Below are 18,321 nucleotides of genomic sequence, written 5' to 3'. Positions count from 1 at the left end.
AGTTCTTAACCTTTTTTGGATCGCTGACCCTTTGGAAAATATGATAAGTGCAAACTCTCTTCTTGGAAAAAGAGCATAAATATGCCTAACAAGAGTCTTTTATGGTTAAGAACCTCTGTTGTGATCACAAAAGGAATGAATGGTGCTCTAAAGTGAAATTCTAACAGTGTAATCTGCAAACAAACAAGTGAGGAAACAGGTGAGGAAGGGGAGTTGGAGATGGAGCTGAGGAAAGAGAATTCTGTGAGGTTCTTTTATATAATATATGGGAAGAGGGACAGCTCAGTGCTACTTGCAGAGTTGTGACAAGGAGCTGTGAAAAAAAAGGCCAAGAAGACCTAAGTCCAAAATGAGGTTTAAATAAGAAAATTTTAAATGTTAAAACCAACAAAAATAATAAAGAGCCAGAACAAAAAGAGCACAGCCCTTGGCAATATGACATTAGCAGGACTCCTCCAAACTCCATTTTGACCTTAGTTTCATCTTTCCTGTCAAGGAGGATTACTTTCCAGACTCTAAAATATAAAAATGCATTACTTAGAGGAAACTGAGACCCAAGATAGGACAAATTCAAGAGCAAGTGGCCATATCAAATGAATTTAAGAATCTTGGCCTAAAACAAGCATGGGCTGGGACATCTTGGCTGAGAAAAGAGGAAGTACTAACTTCTTTTTTCTTTTCTTTTTTTTTTTTTTTTTGCACCAGGGATCAAACCCAGGGTCTCGTACATGCTAGGCAAGTGCTCTTCCACTGAGTTACACCCCCTGCTGGAAATACCAACTTCTAGCCCAGGGAACAGTCTTTGATATTTATTGGGTCCCGTTGGAAGAGAGAACCAGAACAGCTGATGGAAACCTCAGGGATGTAGATGTCAGAGCCATACCAGGAAAAAATATAGTACTGCTCAGCATTTTTCTCAAGCAGAATGGTCTACTTTAGGAGGTAATACATCCCACGTCATGCTAGGTACTCAAGAGAATGCTGGTAATCATCATATAGGGCTTTGATGGGAGGGTTTGAACTAGAAGTCTCTTCCGTCCCCAAAAGCCTATGCTTCTATAGTCCAACAAGATTAAGAGAGAGAAGAATGAGCACTTTCCCAGCTGTCTTCAAAGTTTTTTTAACTTCTCTTCCCTACCTCTGAGTTGCTGCAATTGCTCCAGTGTGTGGCTCTCACCCTCCTCCCTCTTTCTTCCCTCCTCTTTGCCTCATGTCCCATTCCCCATAACTTTTTCCCAATCTTCTTCTATTCTTTATTTCTTTTTACCCAAGTGGCAAAGAGGAAGTCACCTGTGCCTCCAAACTAGAATCCCTGTCCCTGGGTTCTTGTCCATTTATATTCCATCCAAGCTTGCCACACCTCCTCCCCAGAGCATCCTCCCCAGGTCCTTGGTCTTATTTCATCTTTTAGCAGAGTTTAACTTTTCCAGGTATAATATAAACCTTTTCCTTAGGTAGAATATGAACTCCAAAAGGGAGAGGCCATGGGTGACATTGTTTTCTATAGCCTAAAGCACCTACTAAAATAAAATAAATACATAAAAACATCTGGCAGGGCTAGGGATGTGGCTCAGTAGTAAAGTGTTTGCTTAGCATTCATGAGGCCCTGGGTTCCAGCCTCAGCACCACAAAAATAAATAATTAATTAATTAATGTTAAAATTTACATCTAGGCCGGGCATGGTGGTACACGCCTGTAATCCCAGAAGCTCAGGAGGCTGAGGCAGAAGGATCACAAGTTCAAGCCAGCCTCAGCAACTTAGTGAGGCCCTAAGCAACTCAGGGATACCCTGTCTCTAAATAAAATATAAAAAGGACTGAGGATGTGGCTCACTGCCCCTGGGTTGAAATCCTTGGTACCAAAAAAATAAATAAATAAATAAATCTTATATATAAAGCTTGTGCACTCAATAATTCTTTTGAATTAATGCCTTCCACCACTTAATGTTCTAAACACATATATGCAATAAGGATAAAAACAAATGAACTAAAGCCAAATTTAGCAAAAGAGAGTTAATGAGTTCTTATGATCAGTATCAGAGCTGGAAGGAACACACACAGATATGGTCTAATTAATTCCCTCAGTTTGCAACCTGTGGAACTGAGGCCAAGTGGGTATGGGGTTTGTGACTTAGAAGTGGGCCAGATGCCAGTAATCCACATGTCCACAGCAGTGTCCTCTCTATGACCCTCATTGCAAAACCTTCGAGGGGATACTGAAGCAAGCTAACTAATTACCATGAGTCTTTGAAAAGTAAACAAAAACCCCATTTGTCTGAATCCATGGAGATAAACTAAGTGATTTCTGAAGCTTCCTTCTAGTCCAGGCTGAGAATCAGTTTTGCACTGATTCTCATTACACTGTGTGAGCCCATGCTTGGGCGTCCTGTAGGAAGAACACTGTTGCAGGTGTGCCATCTCGTGGCAGGAGGTGTACATTGCACCTCCAGCTATCTCCACCAACCATGGACCTTAAATGCCCTCTAGTAATCAGAGTTCTTACAGGATACCAAACACACGGTGGCACTGTGCTAAACACTATGATTACATGATGCTGGAAGTCTCCAAGGTCTCCTCTGGCTTTGATATCTTCTCATTAATTAGTGATGGCCACAATTTATTCTCCTTAACACAGTCACCAGATTGGAACTGAAGATGTCAGGAGTACTAACTGTGGCAATGGGGAAACCTCTAGGGAAGGTGTGAGCCTGACTTGGATCTTGAAGAGTCAGAATAATTTTAACAGGCAGGAAAAGGAATACACAAGAAAGAGAAATGAGATGATTAAAGAGGTCGTGGGGCAAGGATACAGGGGGAGGAGGAGACAGCACAAGGGAGCTAATGGATGGAGCTCAGGTGGCTGCAGTAAATGGTGCTCCTAGCAGATGAGGGCAGATAAATAAAGGTTTAGAAATGACCCTCTAGACCATAGGAACATTTGTAAGTCCTAACTGGGGAATTGATTTGATGAAAATGGTATTTTAGCAATTTTAATACATCATGCTAGTACCTTCAACTGGAAGGGAAGATCTAGAAGAATTGAGAATTGAGTTTTTTTGTCATTATTCTTATTTAAAATTCTTAAGCAGGGGCAGTAACTCCCAACTCATAGGCTGCTAGGAGAGGATGGTATGTAACACGCATAGCATAGTGACTGGCACATAGTAGATGTTTAGTGATTTGATAATGCTCTTAATTATCATCTCTCTGAAATTTACCTGGCATCAGGGGACCTCATTTCATGATCATCTTACCTCGAGGATCTGCTTTGCCCATTTTCTCTCCAAGGGTAGTAGAGGCTCTAGGCTCAATCTAGAGTTCAGGAGCCAGGACACACCCAGTGAACTTTAGTGGGGAGGTGGGAAAGGAGCAAGTGGGGAGGGGGCCAGAAGGGGCCTTGTCTGAATCTTATCTCCATTCTCTCCCTTGCTTATTCCCTCTAACAGTGGGAACTTTCCATGAAACTATCCATCCTCTCTTCCTGGAGCAGGCACCTTGCTCCCTAGCATGGGTCCACGGAGACTGGGGCAGTGAGGAAGCTGAACCAGGATGGTGTTTAATGTCCCAGTCTCTGAGAGGCAGAGAGTGAAGCCTAAATGCTTTGACAAGTGGACATACTTGTTAAAGAAAGGGAGGGAGGGAGGGGAGAAAATCTGTTGAGGCCCCAACTCTGAGGAGAAATCTTGGCATATCAAGTTGGGGAGGGTGGTGATTAAAGAAACAGTAGGCTGGTGGGGTAGCTCAGTGGTAGAATGCTTACCTGGTATGCACAAGGCCCTGGGTTCCATCCCAACACCACAAGAATGTTATACCAAAATAAGTTAAAAACCAGGCATGGTGGCACCTACCTGTAATCCCAGCTGCTCAGGAAGCTGAGGCAGGAGGATCACGAGTTCAAAGCCAGACTCAGCAACTTAGCAAGTCCCTAAGCAACTCAGTGAGACCCTGTCTCTAAATAAAATATAAAAAGGGCTGGGGATGTGGCTCAGTGGTTAAGCACCCCTGGATTCCATCCCCAGTACCAAAAATATCTTTTTTGATAAGTAAATTAATAAAAAGGAGTGGTAAATAAGATTGAAAAAGAGCACTCAAAGAGAAAAGGGACAAATGAGAGAAGATTCAAAAGGCAGTTTGATATGTTGACAAAAATATTTGTACATATGGGAATCAAGGGACCTGAGTTTAACTTCTACTAGCTGTGGCCTTGGGTGAGTCACTTTGCCTCTAAGAAACCATCGCCTTTTTTTTACAACTAGAAGCTCTGACTAAGTTAATAATCTTCTGGCTGTGCTCCATCCAAGGAGCCCGGTTAGAGGCTCCAAGAAGCCAAATGTAGCCCCTCACCTCCTCAACCAGAGCAGCTCTGTTCCCACCAGCTTTGTGCATTGACTTCCCCCGTGAGTATTCTCTTCGGTTTGTGTAAAAGGCTAAAAGGCTGTAGAGCTAGAACAAAATTTGAGAAGAAACTAGAAGTAGTGGTACATGCCTATAATCTCAGTTACTTGGGAGGCTGAGGCAGGAAAATCTTAAATTCAAGGCCAGCATAAGCAACATAAGAAAATCCTAACTCCAGGAAAAAAAAAAAAAAAAGAAGAAGAAAACCATTGGACTCCATGACCCCCTCCCAATTATGGATATATGGATATATATACCCATGTATGGATACATATACCCCTTCCCAACTCTGGATATATGATTGAACTGCTGTCTCCCAAAGCTAGTGCCCTTCCTCAAAGAAGAAAGAAATACACAAGAGCCTCCCTCTCTTCTCCTCAGCTGGATGAAATTCTGAGGACAAATTTGGATTCACAGTTCTCAGCTTCCCATGACACCAGCAGCTGTGCCTGGAATTCATAGACATTCTACAAAATTCTATGGCTGGGTGCCTAACAGGCAGGGCAACAGAAAGGCTGTGAGACATATCCACTCCACCCTGGGCAGTTTCAGGGTGTAGGGACCCTCATAATGAGTCCCTGGGCTCCATTATGAGCATTTCTATCCATATACATCTTGAGCTTCCTCACAGCATCTTTCTCCTTCTTCCCAATCACTGGCTCATCTGTCCTTTTCTCACTTGTCTCTCCCCACACCCCATCCTTCTAACCTGAAGTCTGTGACCCTTTGATCTTGACCCTTTCCTGGATGGGGAGTTGGAGTCAGTGAGATGTTCAGAACAAGCAGGGCTGAGTCAGGGATCTGGGGCCTTGCACTCAGAGGAAGAGGCACCTCCAGAGCCCATATTAAGAAGCGAGGACCGAAACTAAACCATGCTCTGTCCATACCATGGGGAATTCCTCAGCCTGAGGAAGGCAGGCAATTCTGACACATGATGCAGCTTGGATGAACACTGAGGATTTCAGGCTGGGTGGAAAGCCAGTCACAAAAGGGCAAATGCCATATGATTTTACTCATCTGGAGTAGTCAAATTTATAAAAACAGAAAGTAAGAGATGATTGCCAAGGAGTAGGGTGAGCAGGGAATGGGGAGTGGTCTTGTTGTTTGTTTATTTTTAATAGTTTACTTTTTTAAAAATTTTTAGTTGTTAATGGACCTTTATTTTATTCATATATAGTGCTGAGAATCGAACCCAGCACCTCACACATGCTACGCAAGCACTCTACCACTGAGCCACAAGCCCAGCCCTGTGGGGAGTTGTTTAATAGGTACAGAGTTTCAGTTTGAGAAGATGAAAAAGTTCTGGAGATTGGTTACACAAACAATGTGCATATCCTTAACAGGGCTGAATTGTGTGTTGAAACTGGTTTAAGATGTTAGTTTTATGTTACGTAAGTTTTCAGTCCTGGGGATGGAACCTAGGGCCTTGCACTGGCGAGGCAAGTGCTCCACCACTGAGTCCACAATTTTTTTTTTCTTTTTTTAAGAAAGATTCCTTTGCAGAATCCCTGGCTAGCTCCTGGTATCCCCCTTCCTGCTCACCACCTGGGGATGAGATAGATGGGTGGACAGCAAGCCTTGGGGGGAAGTGAAACTCCTGGCTCCTCCTGGCAGGAGATCCTTCCAAAGCTCTTGCTAATGTGTCTGACTCCAATATTTCTCCATCCATGGGCTTTTGGCCTGTCTCTCCCCAGATATGACTCATTTCACTGAGTAAACATGAAGCCTCAAGTGACATCACACACAGAGAGATTTCAATTAATTAGGTAAAAAAAAAGAAAAAAGAAAACACTCAGAGACTGGTTAGAACCAGAGAACAAGCCCAACCTTGCCAGAGTGGTTTATTTACAGAAAGGGCCCTGGGCCTCAGGGTCCTGGGGTGTGGCGCAATGGTAAGTCCAGGACTCCGGATGGGTTACTGTGGGCCTCTTGTTCACTCACTCTGGGATGGCTAAGGCACCTGAAAGACAGTGCTAGATGGAAAGTGTGTGTCATCCTCCCGTACTCAGCCTCACATCACTGTCTGGTGGCCCCACACCCAGGAGGAGCCCAGGGAAGGAAGTGAGGAGGAACAAGGTCAGGGACTCTCCCTTCCACTTGGGAGGAGCTTTCTCATGCTCAGCCTATACAGGGGACCCCAGGCCTGAGAGACCCTGAGACAGGCAAGAAGATGTGACAATAGAGGTCAAGATGGGGGACAAGGGAAGGTGGGAGGCATGGTAGGGAGAAATGAAGGGCCCAGGGGAGCAGTGGGCAGGGGCAGGCTGCTTTCACATCTCCAGCCCATTTGGTTCCTCTCCAGGGGTCAGACTTGAAGCAAAAACCTCTAGGGCACATGATATTGTCCCTAAGGCCCTTCAGGGACCCGGAAGAGAGGCTGCACTCACCCTGGAGGAATCTGCTTCACCCAGACATGATGTGCTTGACAAAGGCTGGGGAAGAAAATGAAAATCAGTTGTGGACTTGGCCCCCTTTCAGCCTTCATTTTCCTCTCTACCTCTTAACCTGCCTCCTCTTCCCACCTTTCAAACCTTCCCACCACCCTTTCTCCAGACTGAAATTCTTTCTCTTATTTGAGGGTTGGTGGGAAGGAGGTAGAAGAGGGGAGAGACTAAACTCTGTTGTGTCTGCTCTTTGTGCTGATATTCAATACAAATGAAATGAGCTACATTATCCCCCATGACCTTGAGAAAGGTGCCAGCATTTCTGGCTACTCAGGTGAGATAACCGAGGCTCAGAAGATTAAGTGACTTGACCAAAGTCCCACAGCTAGTGCATCACAGAGCTGTCTCCTAAATCCTTCCACCGGGATATTCACTCCCAGGACGGAAAAGAACACATTCACCTGGGAGTCCACCAAAGCTCATCTGAGGACACATCCTCCAGCCCTGAGCCGTCAGCCAATCGTGCCCCCACCCATCTTGGGCCCTGAGGAAGCGAAGCAGAAGCAATACCTTCGTAATTGATGCAACCATTGGCGTCCTCCTGCCCAGATAACAGCTGCTCCACCTCAGCCTCTGTCATCTTCTCTCCTGAAGTGGGGGTTGGGAGGTCGTGGGCTCTTAATTACAAATGTCAAAGAAGACACAGACAAAACCCAAGTGTCCCCTAAGACTGAAGGTCCAAGATTCTTGCATCTGGGAAATGGTTCATAACAAGTCTCCGGCAAAGGCTTTGAGGGTGGGGCCAACGGCTTTAAGGCCCCGTCCACTCCCTGAAGCCTCTCCCCATTTCTACAACCTCCAGGGCCCATTGGCTGAGAAGACAAGGACAGAAGATGGGGTCTCCCTCTCAGGCCTCAGGAGTAACCCCTGCTCTGCCACTATTCTCCTCTGCTAAACTCTGGTGCCTGCTGAGCAAACCCAGCTGGGGAGGTTGTTCCTCAAGAGCCCAGGGAGATAGACTGGGTCAAGACGTAATTCGCTGGGAACCCCCGCAATACAAGCCACCTTAGCTCTTCTCAGCCCTCCCGCCCTCCCACGAGGGCTTCATCTGCTCAGTTTGCATACCCAGGGTAGCGAGGACATGCCGAAGTTCAGCGCCCATGACCGTGCCATTGCTCTCCTTGTCAAAGACACGAAGCCCCTCCACGAAGTCCTCGTAGGTGCCCTGCTCCTTGTTGCGGGAGATGTGCTGCAGGATGGGCAAGAACGTCTCGAAGTCCAGCATCTTGGCATTCATCTCTTCCAGCAAGCATCAGGAAGGACAAAGGAAATTCCATAAGCAGGGAGTAGGCAGCCAAGCCGAGACCTCACCCCAGCCCTGGCAGCACCCAGAAATCGTCCTGGAGGGCGCAGAGCTGCCCACAGGAGCAGAGCAGGAGACTTGGGCCCAGGACAGTCTATTCCCAGGCAAAGAAGAAGAGCAGAAGAAAAAGGAACCTGACTCCACCCACATCTCAGAGCTCCAGGTGGCCACCTTGGCAGAGGAGCTGCAGATGGCAGCAGCAGGATTTGAGGAGCCCAAAAGGCCACACAGCCCAGGCCCCAGGGTTCATATTCACAATGTAGACTTTTTTTTTTAACTAGAGATTGAACCCAGTGATGCTTTACCACTGATATACACCCCCAATCCCTTTTTGTTTTTTATTTTGAGACACGGCCTGACTAAGTTGCTGAGGCTGGTTTGAACTTGCAATCCTCCTGCCTCAGTCTCCCAAGCTGCTGGGATTACAGGCGTGCACCACTGTGCTCAGCCCAGGTTTTCTATTGACCTCTAAAAAGCTCTGATAATATGGGCGATCTCATAGCCCTTGGACACTTTCCTGCCCACAATATTTGCCCCCATCACTATTATCTTCAGTCAGAGCAGAAGGGGAAGAGGTCAGAACCAAGGGAGGCAGAGAGGACCAATCTGAGACCCAGGAACCCTCTAGAGACAGCCCACCCTTGCTAATGCCCCTGCCCAGGTCCACCTGATCCCCTCAGCTCCACACCTTGAGGACAGGCTGTGTGCGTTTGGCGGTAGCTGTTAATTTCACTGCCAAACACAACAGTTGACATTTACAAATGGGACATATGTCCTTGCACCACTTTCTAAATTCTCACCAAAAAAATCCACCAAGTTTTGGTTCAAAGGAGGGAAAGATGCTTCATTGTAGAGCTAATTTTGAATATCCTCTAATTTACATTAAACAAATCAATTGCCAACTTCAGGGCTCTACCACTTATTAGGAACGATGTGTGATACGACTCACAGGACACAGTGCTGTGACAGACACTTCAACTAAAAGCTTCAGGGTTAGAGATAGTGGGTGACTAGTTATCTTATTTCCAGTCAGTGTTCCTGCCCATGCCATGTCCCTGACAGCTGGTGGGGAGGGGGTCAGAGGAAGACACTGAAGCAGTAGCAGGTCTCTCCTGCCCTCCATGAGCTCCCAGCCTCATGAGGGAACCAAGAGCAAGCACAGGCTCCATTCTTCAAGAGTCATCTAAGGCTAAGGCTTCTAGATAATTCTCACAATGGGACTCAGGTAACCTGGGTAAGGGAGGCTGGTCCTGAAGGGCTAAAGGGGAGGACAGAGAGTGAGACTGACAGGAGTTGAATCTGGACCAGGAGCTGCTGGGCAGTGCTGGGAGAGGTCAGCCAGGGCCCACACTAACCTTCTGGCTTGGGCTTGCCCAACACACGCAGCACCTCAGCATTGGTGGGGTTCTGGCCCAAGGCCCGCAGCACATCCCCACACTGCCCGTAAGTGATCTTCATCTCTCCACCTGGGGTCCGGTCAAACAACGAAAAGGCCTCTTTGAACTCTGTAGAGAGAAGAGTCAGCTATAGCCTACTGGTCCCAAGAGAAGGCAGTGGCCAGGGTCTGCTCAGCCTCCACCCCACTGAATAATAGGTTAATGTGTGATTGAAATAAGCCAGTATTTTCCTTTGGCCCCTGTCCCAGGCTCTCCTTGGAACCTGTCCCCACTCCATCTTCTGTCAATAGAGTGGCAGCCTGGTGTCCAGTCCAGCCCTGGCCTGAACTGTCTCCTATCAGCCCATTGCTACACAATTTGAATGTCTCCCCTGCCTCCACCCCTCCCACTACCTGTCCTTCCCTGGTGTAGCTGAGAGTCCTGACTGCTGAACAGAGAATTGAAACAGGCCCAGCCTGGGAGTGAGGGTCCCTGGGTTTTCACCTCAGCTCTGGCTCACAGAGAAGGACAAGCCAGTTTGGGTCTCAGTTTTCTTGTGCAAACTAGAGGGTGAGAGCTCTCCCTCACCACCCCTCCCCAGTGTCAACAGAGGTAGCAGGATGTGGAGGTACTTTGCTAAGTGATAATACCTGCTCAAGAATCAACTATTATCAGTACTGCCTGTTCCAGGCTAAAAGAGGACTCCTTGTCCACGTAAGGTGGCATTGGGACACAGTCAGACCACCTCAGCTCTGCCACTGATCCATATGCTGCTTGGGCAAATTGCCAACCTCTGTGGGTCCTCGATTTCTTAGCTGTAAGTAGGGATACAATGTCCACCTGAGCAGGTTGCTGGCGGGATCACAAAGCACTCCAAGCATGGTGTCTTGCATGTGATAAGGGAATCCGTGAATGGTGGTCAACTATGTTTCCTAGTTCTAGAGGGAACTCAGTATTATAAAGATGGACTCCTCAGGGCCAGCAGGGCAGGTGTCCAAGGGGCAAGGTCAAACTAAGGCACTCCTGGGACTTTTGCAAAGAGCCTTAATTCTTCATTAATCTGGATTCAACCAATTCATTAGTGGGGATCATTTGTACTGGGAGTGGCACTGAAGTTGATTTCCACAAAGCAGTGGTTTACTAAGCAGATTAACAGTATAAGCCAAAGAAGAATGTGTGAAGTTCTTAGGAGAAAAGCTGTTCTTAGTCTTCTTCAAGTGCTTTAGAAACGCTTTTTTTCCTTAGAGGCTGTATATGGATTATTTAGACATCTACATATCAAAGCACATCCCCCTGGATCTTTACTTACAACTCTTTATTAGACTTCATATGAACTCAAAATCAATAACTGAATTCAAATTCCATTTCTTTTCCTTATTATGACCTTGAGAAAGTGAATATTTAATCTCTTTTATTAATAGCACCTACCTCATAGGGTCTTTAAATTATATTTAGACTAGTTCTAGAGTATAAGCAAATAAAATAATGTATGTAAAAATCTTAACATAATTTACCAAAAAACATAGTAAACACAATGCTGTTAGTATCACACAGTAACACAACACTGTGAGTATCATTTCACTGAGTTTTATCTCAGCTTTATCATTTAACTTTGTGATCTTGGCCAAGTCACTTAATCTCTCTGAAACTTGGTTTCCTACTCTGTAAGAAGGAAATAACAACTCCTCACAGCTTGTTATAAGAATTCAATTTCCTAATGTTTAACATAATTAGCATGGTGTCTGCCACAAATTCAGGTTCGATAATTAATTAATAATTGAATCTGAACCCAGATATTTTGATCTTCTCTTAATTCACTCAGAAGAGTGAAGTCAGACTTAACAAAAGAGAGAATTTCCTCATCTAAGAAGATATAGTGAACTGGGGTTGTGGCTCAGTTGTAGTGTGCTTGCCTAGCATGCGTGATGCACTGGGTTCGATTCTCAGCACCACATATAAATAAGTAAAATAAAAGTCCATAAACAACTAAAAAATATATTTTAAAAAAGATATAGTGATATTTAATAGGAAAAACTGAATAATAAGAACAATTACTTGGGATTTGAGCACAGGCTTTGAGCTGGTAATTTTGCATAGATTACTCATTAATCTTTTAAAAAAATTATACTAAAAAAAAAAAACTTACGTTGTAGGCATTGTTATCTTCACTTATAAGCCAAATGCAGAGCAAATGCTCAGCATGGTTACTGAGCATCTATTAAGGAAGCCAAATAGAAATGGTGGAGAGAAAGGAGGAAGAGGAAGAGGCCTGCTTGCTGTGCCTGCACGAATGGTCCAACTGTACCTGGCCTGCTGGGAAGTCCACTAAGCACATACAAATCAAAGCTGAAGTTTGATTGTTACTAGGAAAAAACAAAGCCAGTGGCATTAGAGGTGAGGCTCATGGGCCCAGAAAAGCCTTTCCTCAATAGTCTGCAGTAGTGTAGTCAGTGCCTCCTAGAACAAGTGCAATGGTGACAATAACTTTCCAGAAGGAAAGTTATGGAAATCTGTGGAGGGACCAGAGAGGGAATTCAAGAGTTAGAAATTAGTTCATATGAGAGGAAAAGCATAAAAGAAATTCGGGCCTTATCACCTAATAAATATAAAGCTAAGAAGGGGTTTGAGGGGCTGGGGTTGTGGCTCAGTGGTAGAGCACTCGCCTAGCACACACAGGGCTCTGGGTTCGATACTCAGCACCACATAAAAATAAGTAAATAAAATAAAGGTAAAAAATAAATAAATAAAAACGTGTTTCCCAACAATACTAGTCTTTAAAGAAAAAGGGGGGGGGGTGACAACTATTTCTAAACAGATGGAGGGTAACTACAGAATGCTAAATAGTCACAGAATTTCTGAATTAAAAAGAACCAAGCCAGGAGCAGTGGCACATGTGTAATCCCAGTGACTTGGGAAGCTGAGGTAGGAGAATTGAAAGTTCAAGGCCAATCTGAGCAATTTGGCAAGACACTAAGCAAATTAGTGAGACCATGTCTCAAATTAAAAGATTAAATAGGGGGCCAGGGCTGTGGCTCAGTGGCAGAGCGTTTGCCTAGCATGTGTGAGGCACTGGTTTTGATCCTCAGCACCACATAAAATAAATAAATATATAAATAAAATAATTTTTAAAAAAGATTGAAGTGACCAATCCCCCTAACTGTCCCAGTTGGCTTTAACAAAGATTTTCATTTGGGAAAAGAAAAAATTTATCACTAGTTGATTTTCCAGTCCTCATTTGTGTTGTAGATATTTCATTAAAATGCACAAAAAATAACCTTAAGAATTCCAAAAACTATTGACTGAAAGTGAATATCCACAGTAGAGTACAAAAACAGAGTGCAAACTTAGTGAGATCTGTCTCAAAATAATAAATAAAAAGGGTTGGGGATATAGCTCAGCAGTAAAGTGCCCTTGGGTTCAATCCCCAGGACCAAAAAACAAAAACAAAGAACAACAAAAAACAAATGCCAATATGATTCCATTTACTCATTCAAAATGCATATGCCAGTTCTCATGCTCTATTTGTGGGTAAGTTGCATCGCTTTTTTGGAGGGCAATTTGGCAATAACTATCACAATTTAAAATGTGCATATCCTTTGACTCGCAGCTAGGAAGCTTGCCTGGGGAAAGAACAGTTTTCCCTAACTGGAAATAACCCAAACATCTGTAAATGCAGTCCTGATAATTTTAGAGCATTTATGTATAAGTGTATATGTATATTTTATATTTTTTTTATTTTTTAATAAAATTATATGTAATTGAGATCAGGGGATTGAAATCAGGGGTGCTATACCACTGAGTTATATTTCAAGTCCTTTTATTTTTTATTTTGAAGCAGACTCTCACTAAGTTGTCTAGGGTCTTGCTAAGTTGTTGAGGCTGGCCTTGAACTTTCAATCCTCCTGCCTCAGCCTCCCAAGTCTCTGGAATTACACGTGTGCACCATCACTACCAGTACACATTTTATTCTTGAAACATCAGACCCCAACAAAAGAGGGTCTAAGGGGTGAAAATCAGATCAGAGGGTGGGAGATCTTGAAACTTATCTTGAAGTTGTATTTAACAACACTTTATGTAAGATTGAGAAAACATAAATCATCTCCATCCAAGGTAGAGAAGAGTGCTTGATGGGATCGCAGATGAACTGGGGTTCCCACAGGTCACCATTGACCCAGCAACCATAGTGGGTTAGCATCTTGACAGGCCTCATGATGGGGAGGGAAGCTAGTAACCTAAGGAGGGCTTTTCAAAAACAGGAACAGAAATGAGGGCTTCCAAATAACTTGAGTAGCTCTTTAGGGTGGAGGGGAAAGGGCATTAACACTTGTTGAGCATCTGTTATGTTCTAAGCTGTCTAGCTGAACAATTAAGAATCCGGTTGCTGTCTACAGCCATGCCACCCTGAACATGCCCAATCTCATCTGATCTCAGAAGAATCAGGTTGCCTAGGTGTGAACCCTGCCCCACCACTGACTGATGAGTGAGACTGGACAAACCCCCCCATACTCTCGGGGCCTCCATTTTATCATCTAGAAAATGGGGGTGGTAGTTGCTACTGTGTAGGGTTGTTATGAGAATTAAACGAGTTAATCCATAGAAAGTGCCCTGGTCTGTGCCTTCTCCTCTTCCTCCAGAAAAAAAACGCAGCTGAGAGGGGAAAGTAGGGTTGTTCGTACTCACCTTCAATCTGGTCAGCACTGAAGTCTATCTGTGGGGAGGGAAACAGAGGAGTGAGGGTAGAGACTGTTAACAGCTTCCAAAGGGAAGCCTGGTCACCTCCAGCAGGAAGGAGACTGCAGGCCGAGTGTATGCCCCCAGCCTCCTCATGGACAGGCCACATATAATATACAGCCTCCAAACCTCTATCAAAACCCAGAGGGAAACAGAAAGAAAAATCATGTAAAAAACTCGAGAACCTACTCCCTATTGATAAACTCCTCATCCTGGCCACACTTAAACTGCTCTCACATCTACCCTTCAGTCTCTCCCCATTCCACAGCCCTCTGACAAGCTGCAGCTCCTCCTGCTTTGGGTGCCCACCCTTGGATTTACTTCCTTTTCTACTTGATCCACCTCCCTCAATGGAGCTTTCCCTCCCATCACTGGTCACCACCCCAAACCCTCCTTCAGCACATTGCAATCTTAGACATTTTGGAACAGCAAGAGTCCTTTACATGGGCCCTTGTTGCTTTGTGATAGTTTTCTAGTCATTGCCTTCCATGTGTACCCTGTGTCCTTGAAGCCAGGGTTCCTGCAGGACAGAGATTTTGTTATTGCTCACTGAAATACCTGGTACATAGTAGCCACTCACAAAAATATTGGTTTAATACAGGAATAAATTTTGGATTCTCCCCGTATTGTCCTTAAAGAAAAGGAGCTAGTAATATCATGTCCCTTAAATGCCCCTTTTAGTTCACAAGGACCTAGCCAAGCCCAGGGAACCATGAGAGTTGACCCAGGGCCAAATGCCTAAATAAGTATTACCGGGAAGATACCAACTTTCTCTCAGGCATGCTGAGATCTAGGGCAAGTTAGTGTTATCTGTAGAAAGCTGCTTTCTTGCGTGCACACCAGGGTAGCTGCTCCTTGGAATGCTGGTCATACAAGGGACAAAGCAAAGTAAATTAATGATATCACCGCATCTGTAGCCAAATATAAAGCCACACCCCTCCCTGAGAAAACTGGGGCGGAACTGAGGGCACCATGGAAAAGACATGTGTCACTCATCCAGCCGGCCACCACTGTGAAGGTGCTGTGTGAGAGAGGAGGTACTGCTTGGTGAAGCGCAGTGAGCGATACAGGTGCTGCCTGTTCCACCTATTGCCACTGCTTTCCCAACAAAGTCTTATGCCTTGTATGCTGTCCCAGGTATTTTCTTTGGCCTCTTGGCAACCTATCCTACTGCCCTGGCACAGCTGGGCCGTGGACCTGACACTCCCATGATGCCTAATTCAATGCTGAATAAATACAGAGGAGGAGTGTAGGAGGTTCCAAAATTGAATGGCAATGACCAGCCATGAGTCATGTTCACCAAGACCTGAAATGTCACCTCAGCGTCCTAACCCATTTCATGGCATCCCACCCCGTCCAACCCCTCCCCTCCCCAGCAGCAGCGATTGCTACCCTGGAGCATCTTCGTCATGTGCCACTATTCCTAGTCCTAGTTCTGCAAAGAAACTAGGAATGGACTTTGCCAAATGTGGGTTTGGGGTAGTGGTGAGTATGTTAAATGGGATAAAGGATGCTCTGCATTAACTCTCTGAGAAAAAGATATAGTAGGCCTTACTTTGCAATGCTTTAAGCCCAGGAAAAGTATGTAAGAGAAACTAGTATAAAAGCATGAAGTCTGGAAGCCGGGCATGGTGGTGCATTCCTGTAATCCCAGCAACTTGCCTGCCTGAAGCAGGAGGATCGCAAGTTTGAGGCCAGCCTCAGCAATTTAAAGAGGCCCTAAGCAACTTAGTGAGACCCTGTCTCAAATTCTTTAAGTTTGCTTCTTTAAAAAGTGTGTGTGTGGGGGGGGGGGGCAGTGGGGGATGTTGCTCAGTGGTTAAGCACCCCTGGGTTCAATCTCTGTTACCAAAAAATGAATAAGTAAATAAAAGCTGAAGTCTGGCTACATAGAACCACACACATTGGACTTAAGTTTACCTTTGCTTTCTCTTTGAGAAAAGAATCTTATAAACAAAGGCATTGGATAAGTATAATAAAAGGAAAAAATGAATCTTGGGAAAGACACTGCTTTTCTTTTCCCCCATACTTTAGAGCAATTTCAAAAAACCACCAGAAAAGAGGACTGCAATAGGAAATTGGGAGAGGTGAGAGGATGGAGGGAAGTGATAGGCACAGGGAAGGGCCCCCATGATACCACCAGGCCACTCCCTCCCAGACACCAGGGACCAGGCCTGGCACTTTATCAGAATAAATCAAAGAAAGATGAGGAGGGTTCCTGAGGGGCGGATGGTGAGCTTCTCTTGCCAGTCTTAGTCCATAGTGACATATGACAGAGAAACCTTCAAATACTTTTAAGGTCATGTACTAAACTAGGTCTCGCCAGAGGAAGCCATAACCAAGCCCAGGAATGGGGCCACTGCCTCCACCCCCTGGTCAAGTCAGTTCTACTTAATTCCTGCCCCTTGTGGCTCAATCCCAAGGTCTTCGACAGATAATTGTAGGGCATTCCCTCCTGTAGGTACTGGGAAATCTTGAGGAGGCCAGGGAGGGTCCTACGTCTAGAGCCCTGGACCTTGGGTTCTATTCCCATTGGTCACAGCACCTGGTCCTGAGCCTCTATTTTTGACCTGACCCCTTACCCTCCCAGCCACTGCCCTAAAGCTGAGATCCCTGGGGGGCCTACCACTCCTTTGATGTTATTAATAGCTCCTCATTCCAGTGGCCACTTGACCTCTCCCGTTCTGGTGTCATGACTTAAAATTTCTCCTCTCCAGAAGCTTCTGACCCCTCCCTCCTGTGCCCACCCCCTCCCAGTTCATTCCTTTGCAGCTGGGTCAGATAGCTAAGGGAGGCCTAAAATTACTAAGTCAGCCCACAGGACCCACACCAGCTCCAGGGAGCATTCCAGATGAGGGAACAGGGCAGGGCAGGGAGGGAGTAGAGCTGGGGAGGCAGAGGGAAGCAAGCCTGGCTCCTGGCAAGGTTAGAGAGGAGGTCTCAGCTGGGATGGGCCAGTCCGCAGCAAACTACAAATAGGGGCTCAGGCCACAAAAGGAGGAGCCCCTTTGGGCAGGGAAAGAGGAAAAGAAGGACCCAGGCTCTTCTTACTGTATCTACAGCCTTCCTTCCCACCCCATCAACCCTCTACAGGGTGTTTGTGAATGAGGACTTTCCCAGACCTCCCGCACACTGGGAGCATCCTCCCTGACTGCAGACATCGCTTACTCCTAGTTATTTGTCTACTCCATAAAGATATCAAACCACCTCCAGGAAAGTCAGTTTCCTTTACTCTGCTATGATGGCCCCAAAGGCCTTTAAAAAGGTTGGATGGTTGACTGGTTATACCTCCCACCATTCTCAACTCTGCTGGGCAAATCTGAGATGCCAAACAGGACTTCCTTGGATGAAGTATCCTGTTTTTAAAGGAAAAAAGGCTATGGCCACAGACAGCCCTCAGCCCGAGTCTAATACTGGCTCCATTGGCCCTTGGGGCTGTGATCTCGGGCATGGACACCATAGTCCTCATGCCAGTCTGACCTCTGTGAGGGCTCTCTCTATGCTCCAGGACAAATAGAACCCTGAATATCATCCCACCCTCCTGAACTTCACTTACCTTTACACTCTTGGGGTCAAAGGCAGGTTCCTTGGGGGGCTCAGGAGCGGAAGCTGGGGCAGGGGCTGGAGCAGGGGCTGGGGCAGAGGCTGAGGCTGACTTGGCCGCCTCCTTCTTAGGTTCAGGCTTCTTGGGAGGCATCTTGTCTTGTTGGGATCTTCAGTGGAGGTGGGACCTAAGAAGGAACCAAGAGATGCGACTCCTGAGAGATGAGATAGGAGACCAGGCCGCCTCCCTCGGCTTTTATCCTGGGCAGGAGCCCCCACAGAGGGGCTGGGTGAGAGCAAGAGCAACTGCTGCTGACTATAAAAGGAAGAAACACCAGCAGGGTACAGCTGACAACTGTGCATTGTCACCAGGTTTAGGGCCACCAGCCCCCTCACACACACACACACACACACACACACACCTCACTCCTCGCAGCCTCCACCTCTGGGACGGCTGACTCCTTCCCGCCAATTGGTGGAAACCCAGAGGGGCCAGGAAAACAGACCCTCTCAAAAATGCCAGAGCAGCC

At 45.9% G+C, this 18,321-nt stretch overlaps 1 protein-coding gene across 2 annotated transcripts; it reads right to left on the bottom strand.

Annotated features, from left to right (window-relative positions):
- Positions 1-6,197: 6,197 nt before the first annotated feature.
- On the bottom strand, positions 6,198-18,035 carry Myl4 (myosin light chain 4). 2 transcript variants are annotated; one of them, XM_048786552.1, is made up of 7 exons: positions 17,805-18,035; positions 14,198-14,225; positions 9,497-9,646; positions 7,904-8,077; positions 7,349-7,426; positions 6,782-6,826; positions 6,198-6,367 (listed from the first exon to the last, which is right to left on the bottom strand). In XM_048786552.1, exons 1-6 carry the CDS (start codon positions 17,943-17,945, stop codon positions 6,798-6,800), a joined length of 600 nt encoding a protein of 199 aa, XP_048642509.1. In that variant the 5' UTR covers positions 17,946-18,035; the 3' UTR covers positions 6,198-6,367; positions 6,782-6,797. The 2 variants fall into 2 exon arrangements, with proteins under 2 accessions (XP_048642509.1, XP_015362663.1); XM_015507177.2 differs by having other exon boundaries at positions 6,198-6,354; positions 17,805-18,034.
- Between the last annotated feature and the right edge of the window lie 286 nt (positions 18,036-18,321).

This window comes from Marmota marmota, unplaced genomic scaffold, assembly GCF_001458135.2.
Source record: "Marmota marmota marmota unplaced genomic scaffold, marMar, whole genome shotgun sequence".
Classification (NCBI taxonomy): domain Eukaryota; kingdom Metazoa; phylum Chordata; class Mammalia; order Rodentia; family Sciuridae; genus Marmota; species Marmota marmota.
This window is presented reverse-complemented; position numbering and strand designations above follow the sequence as displayed.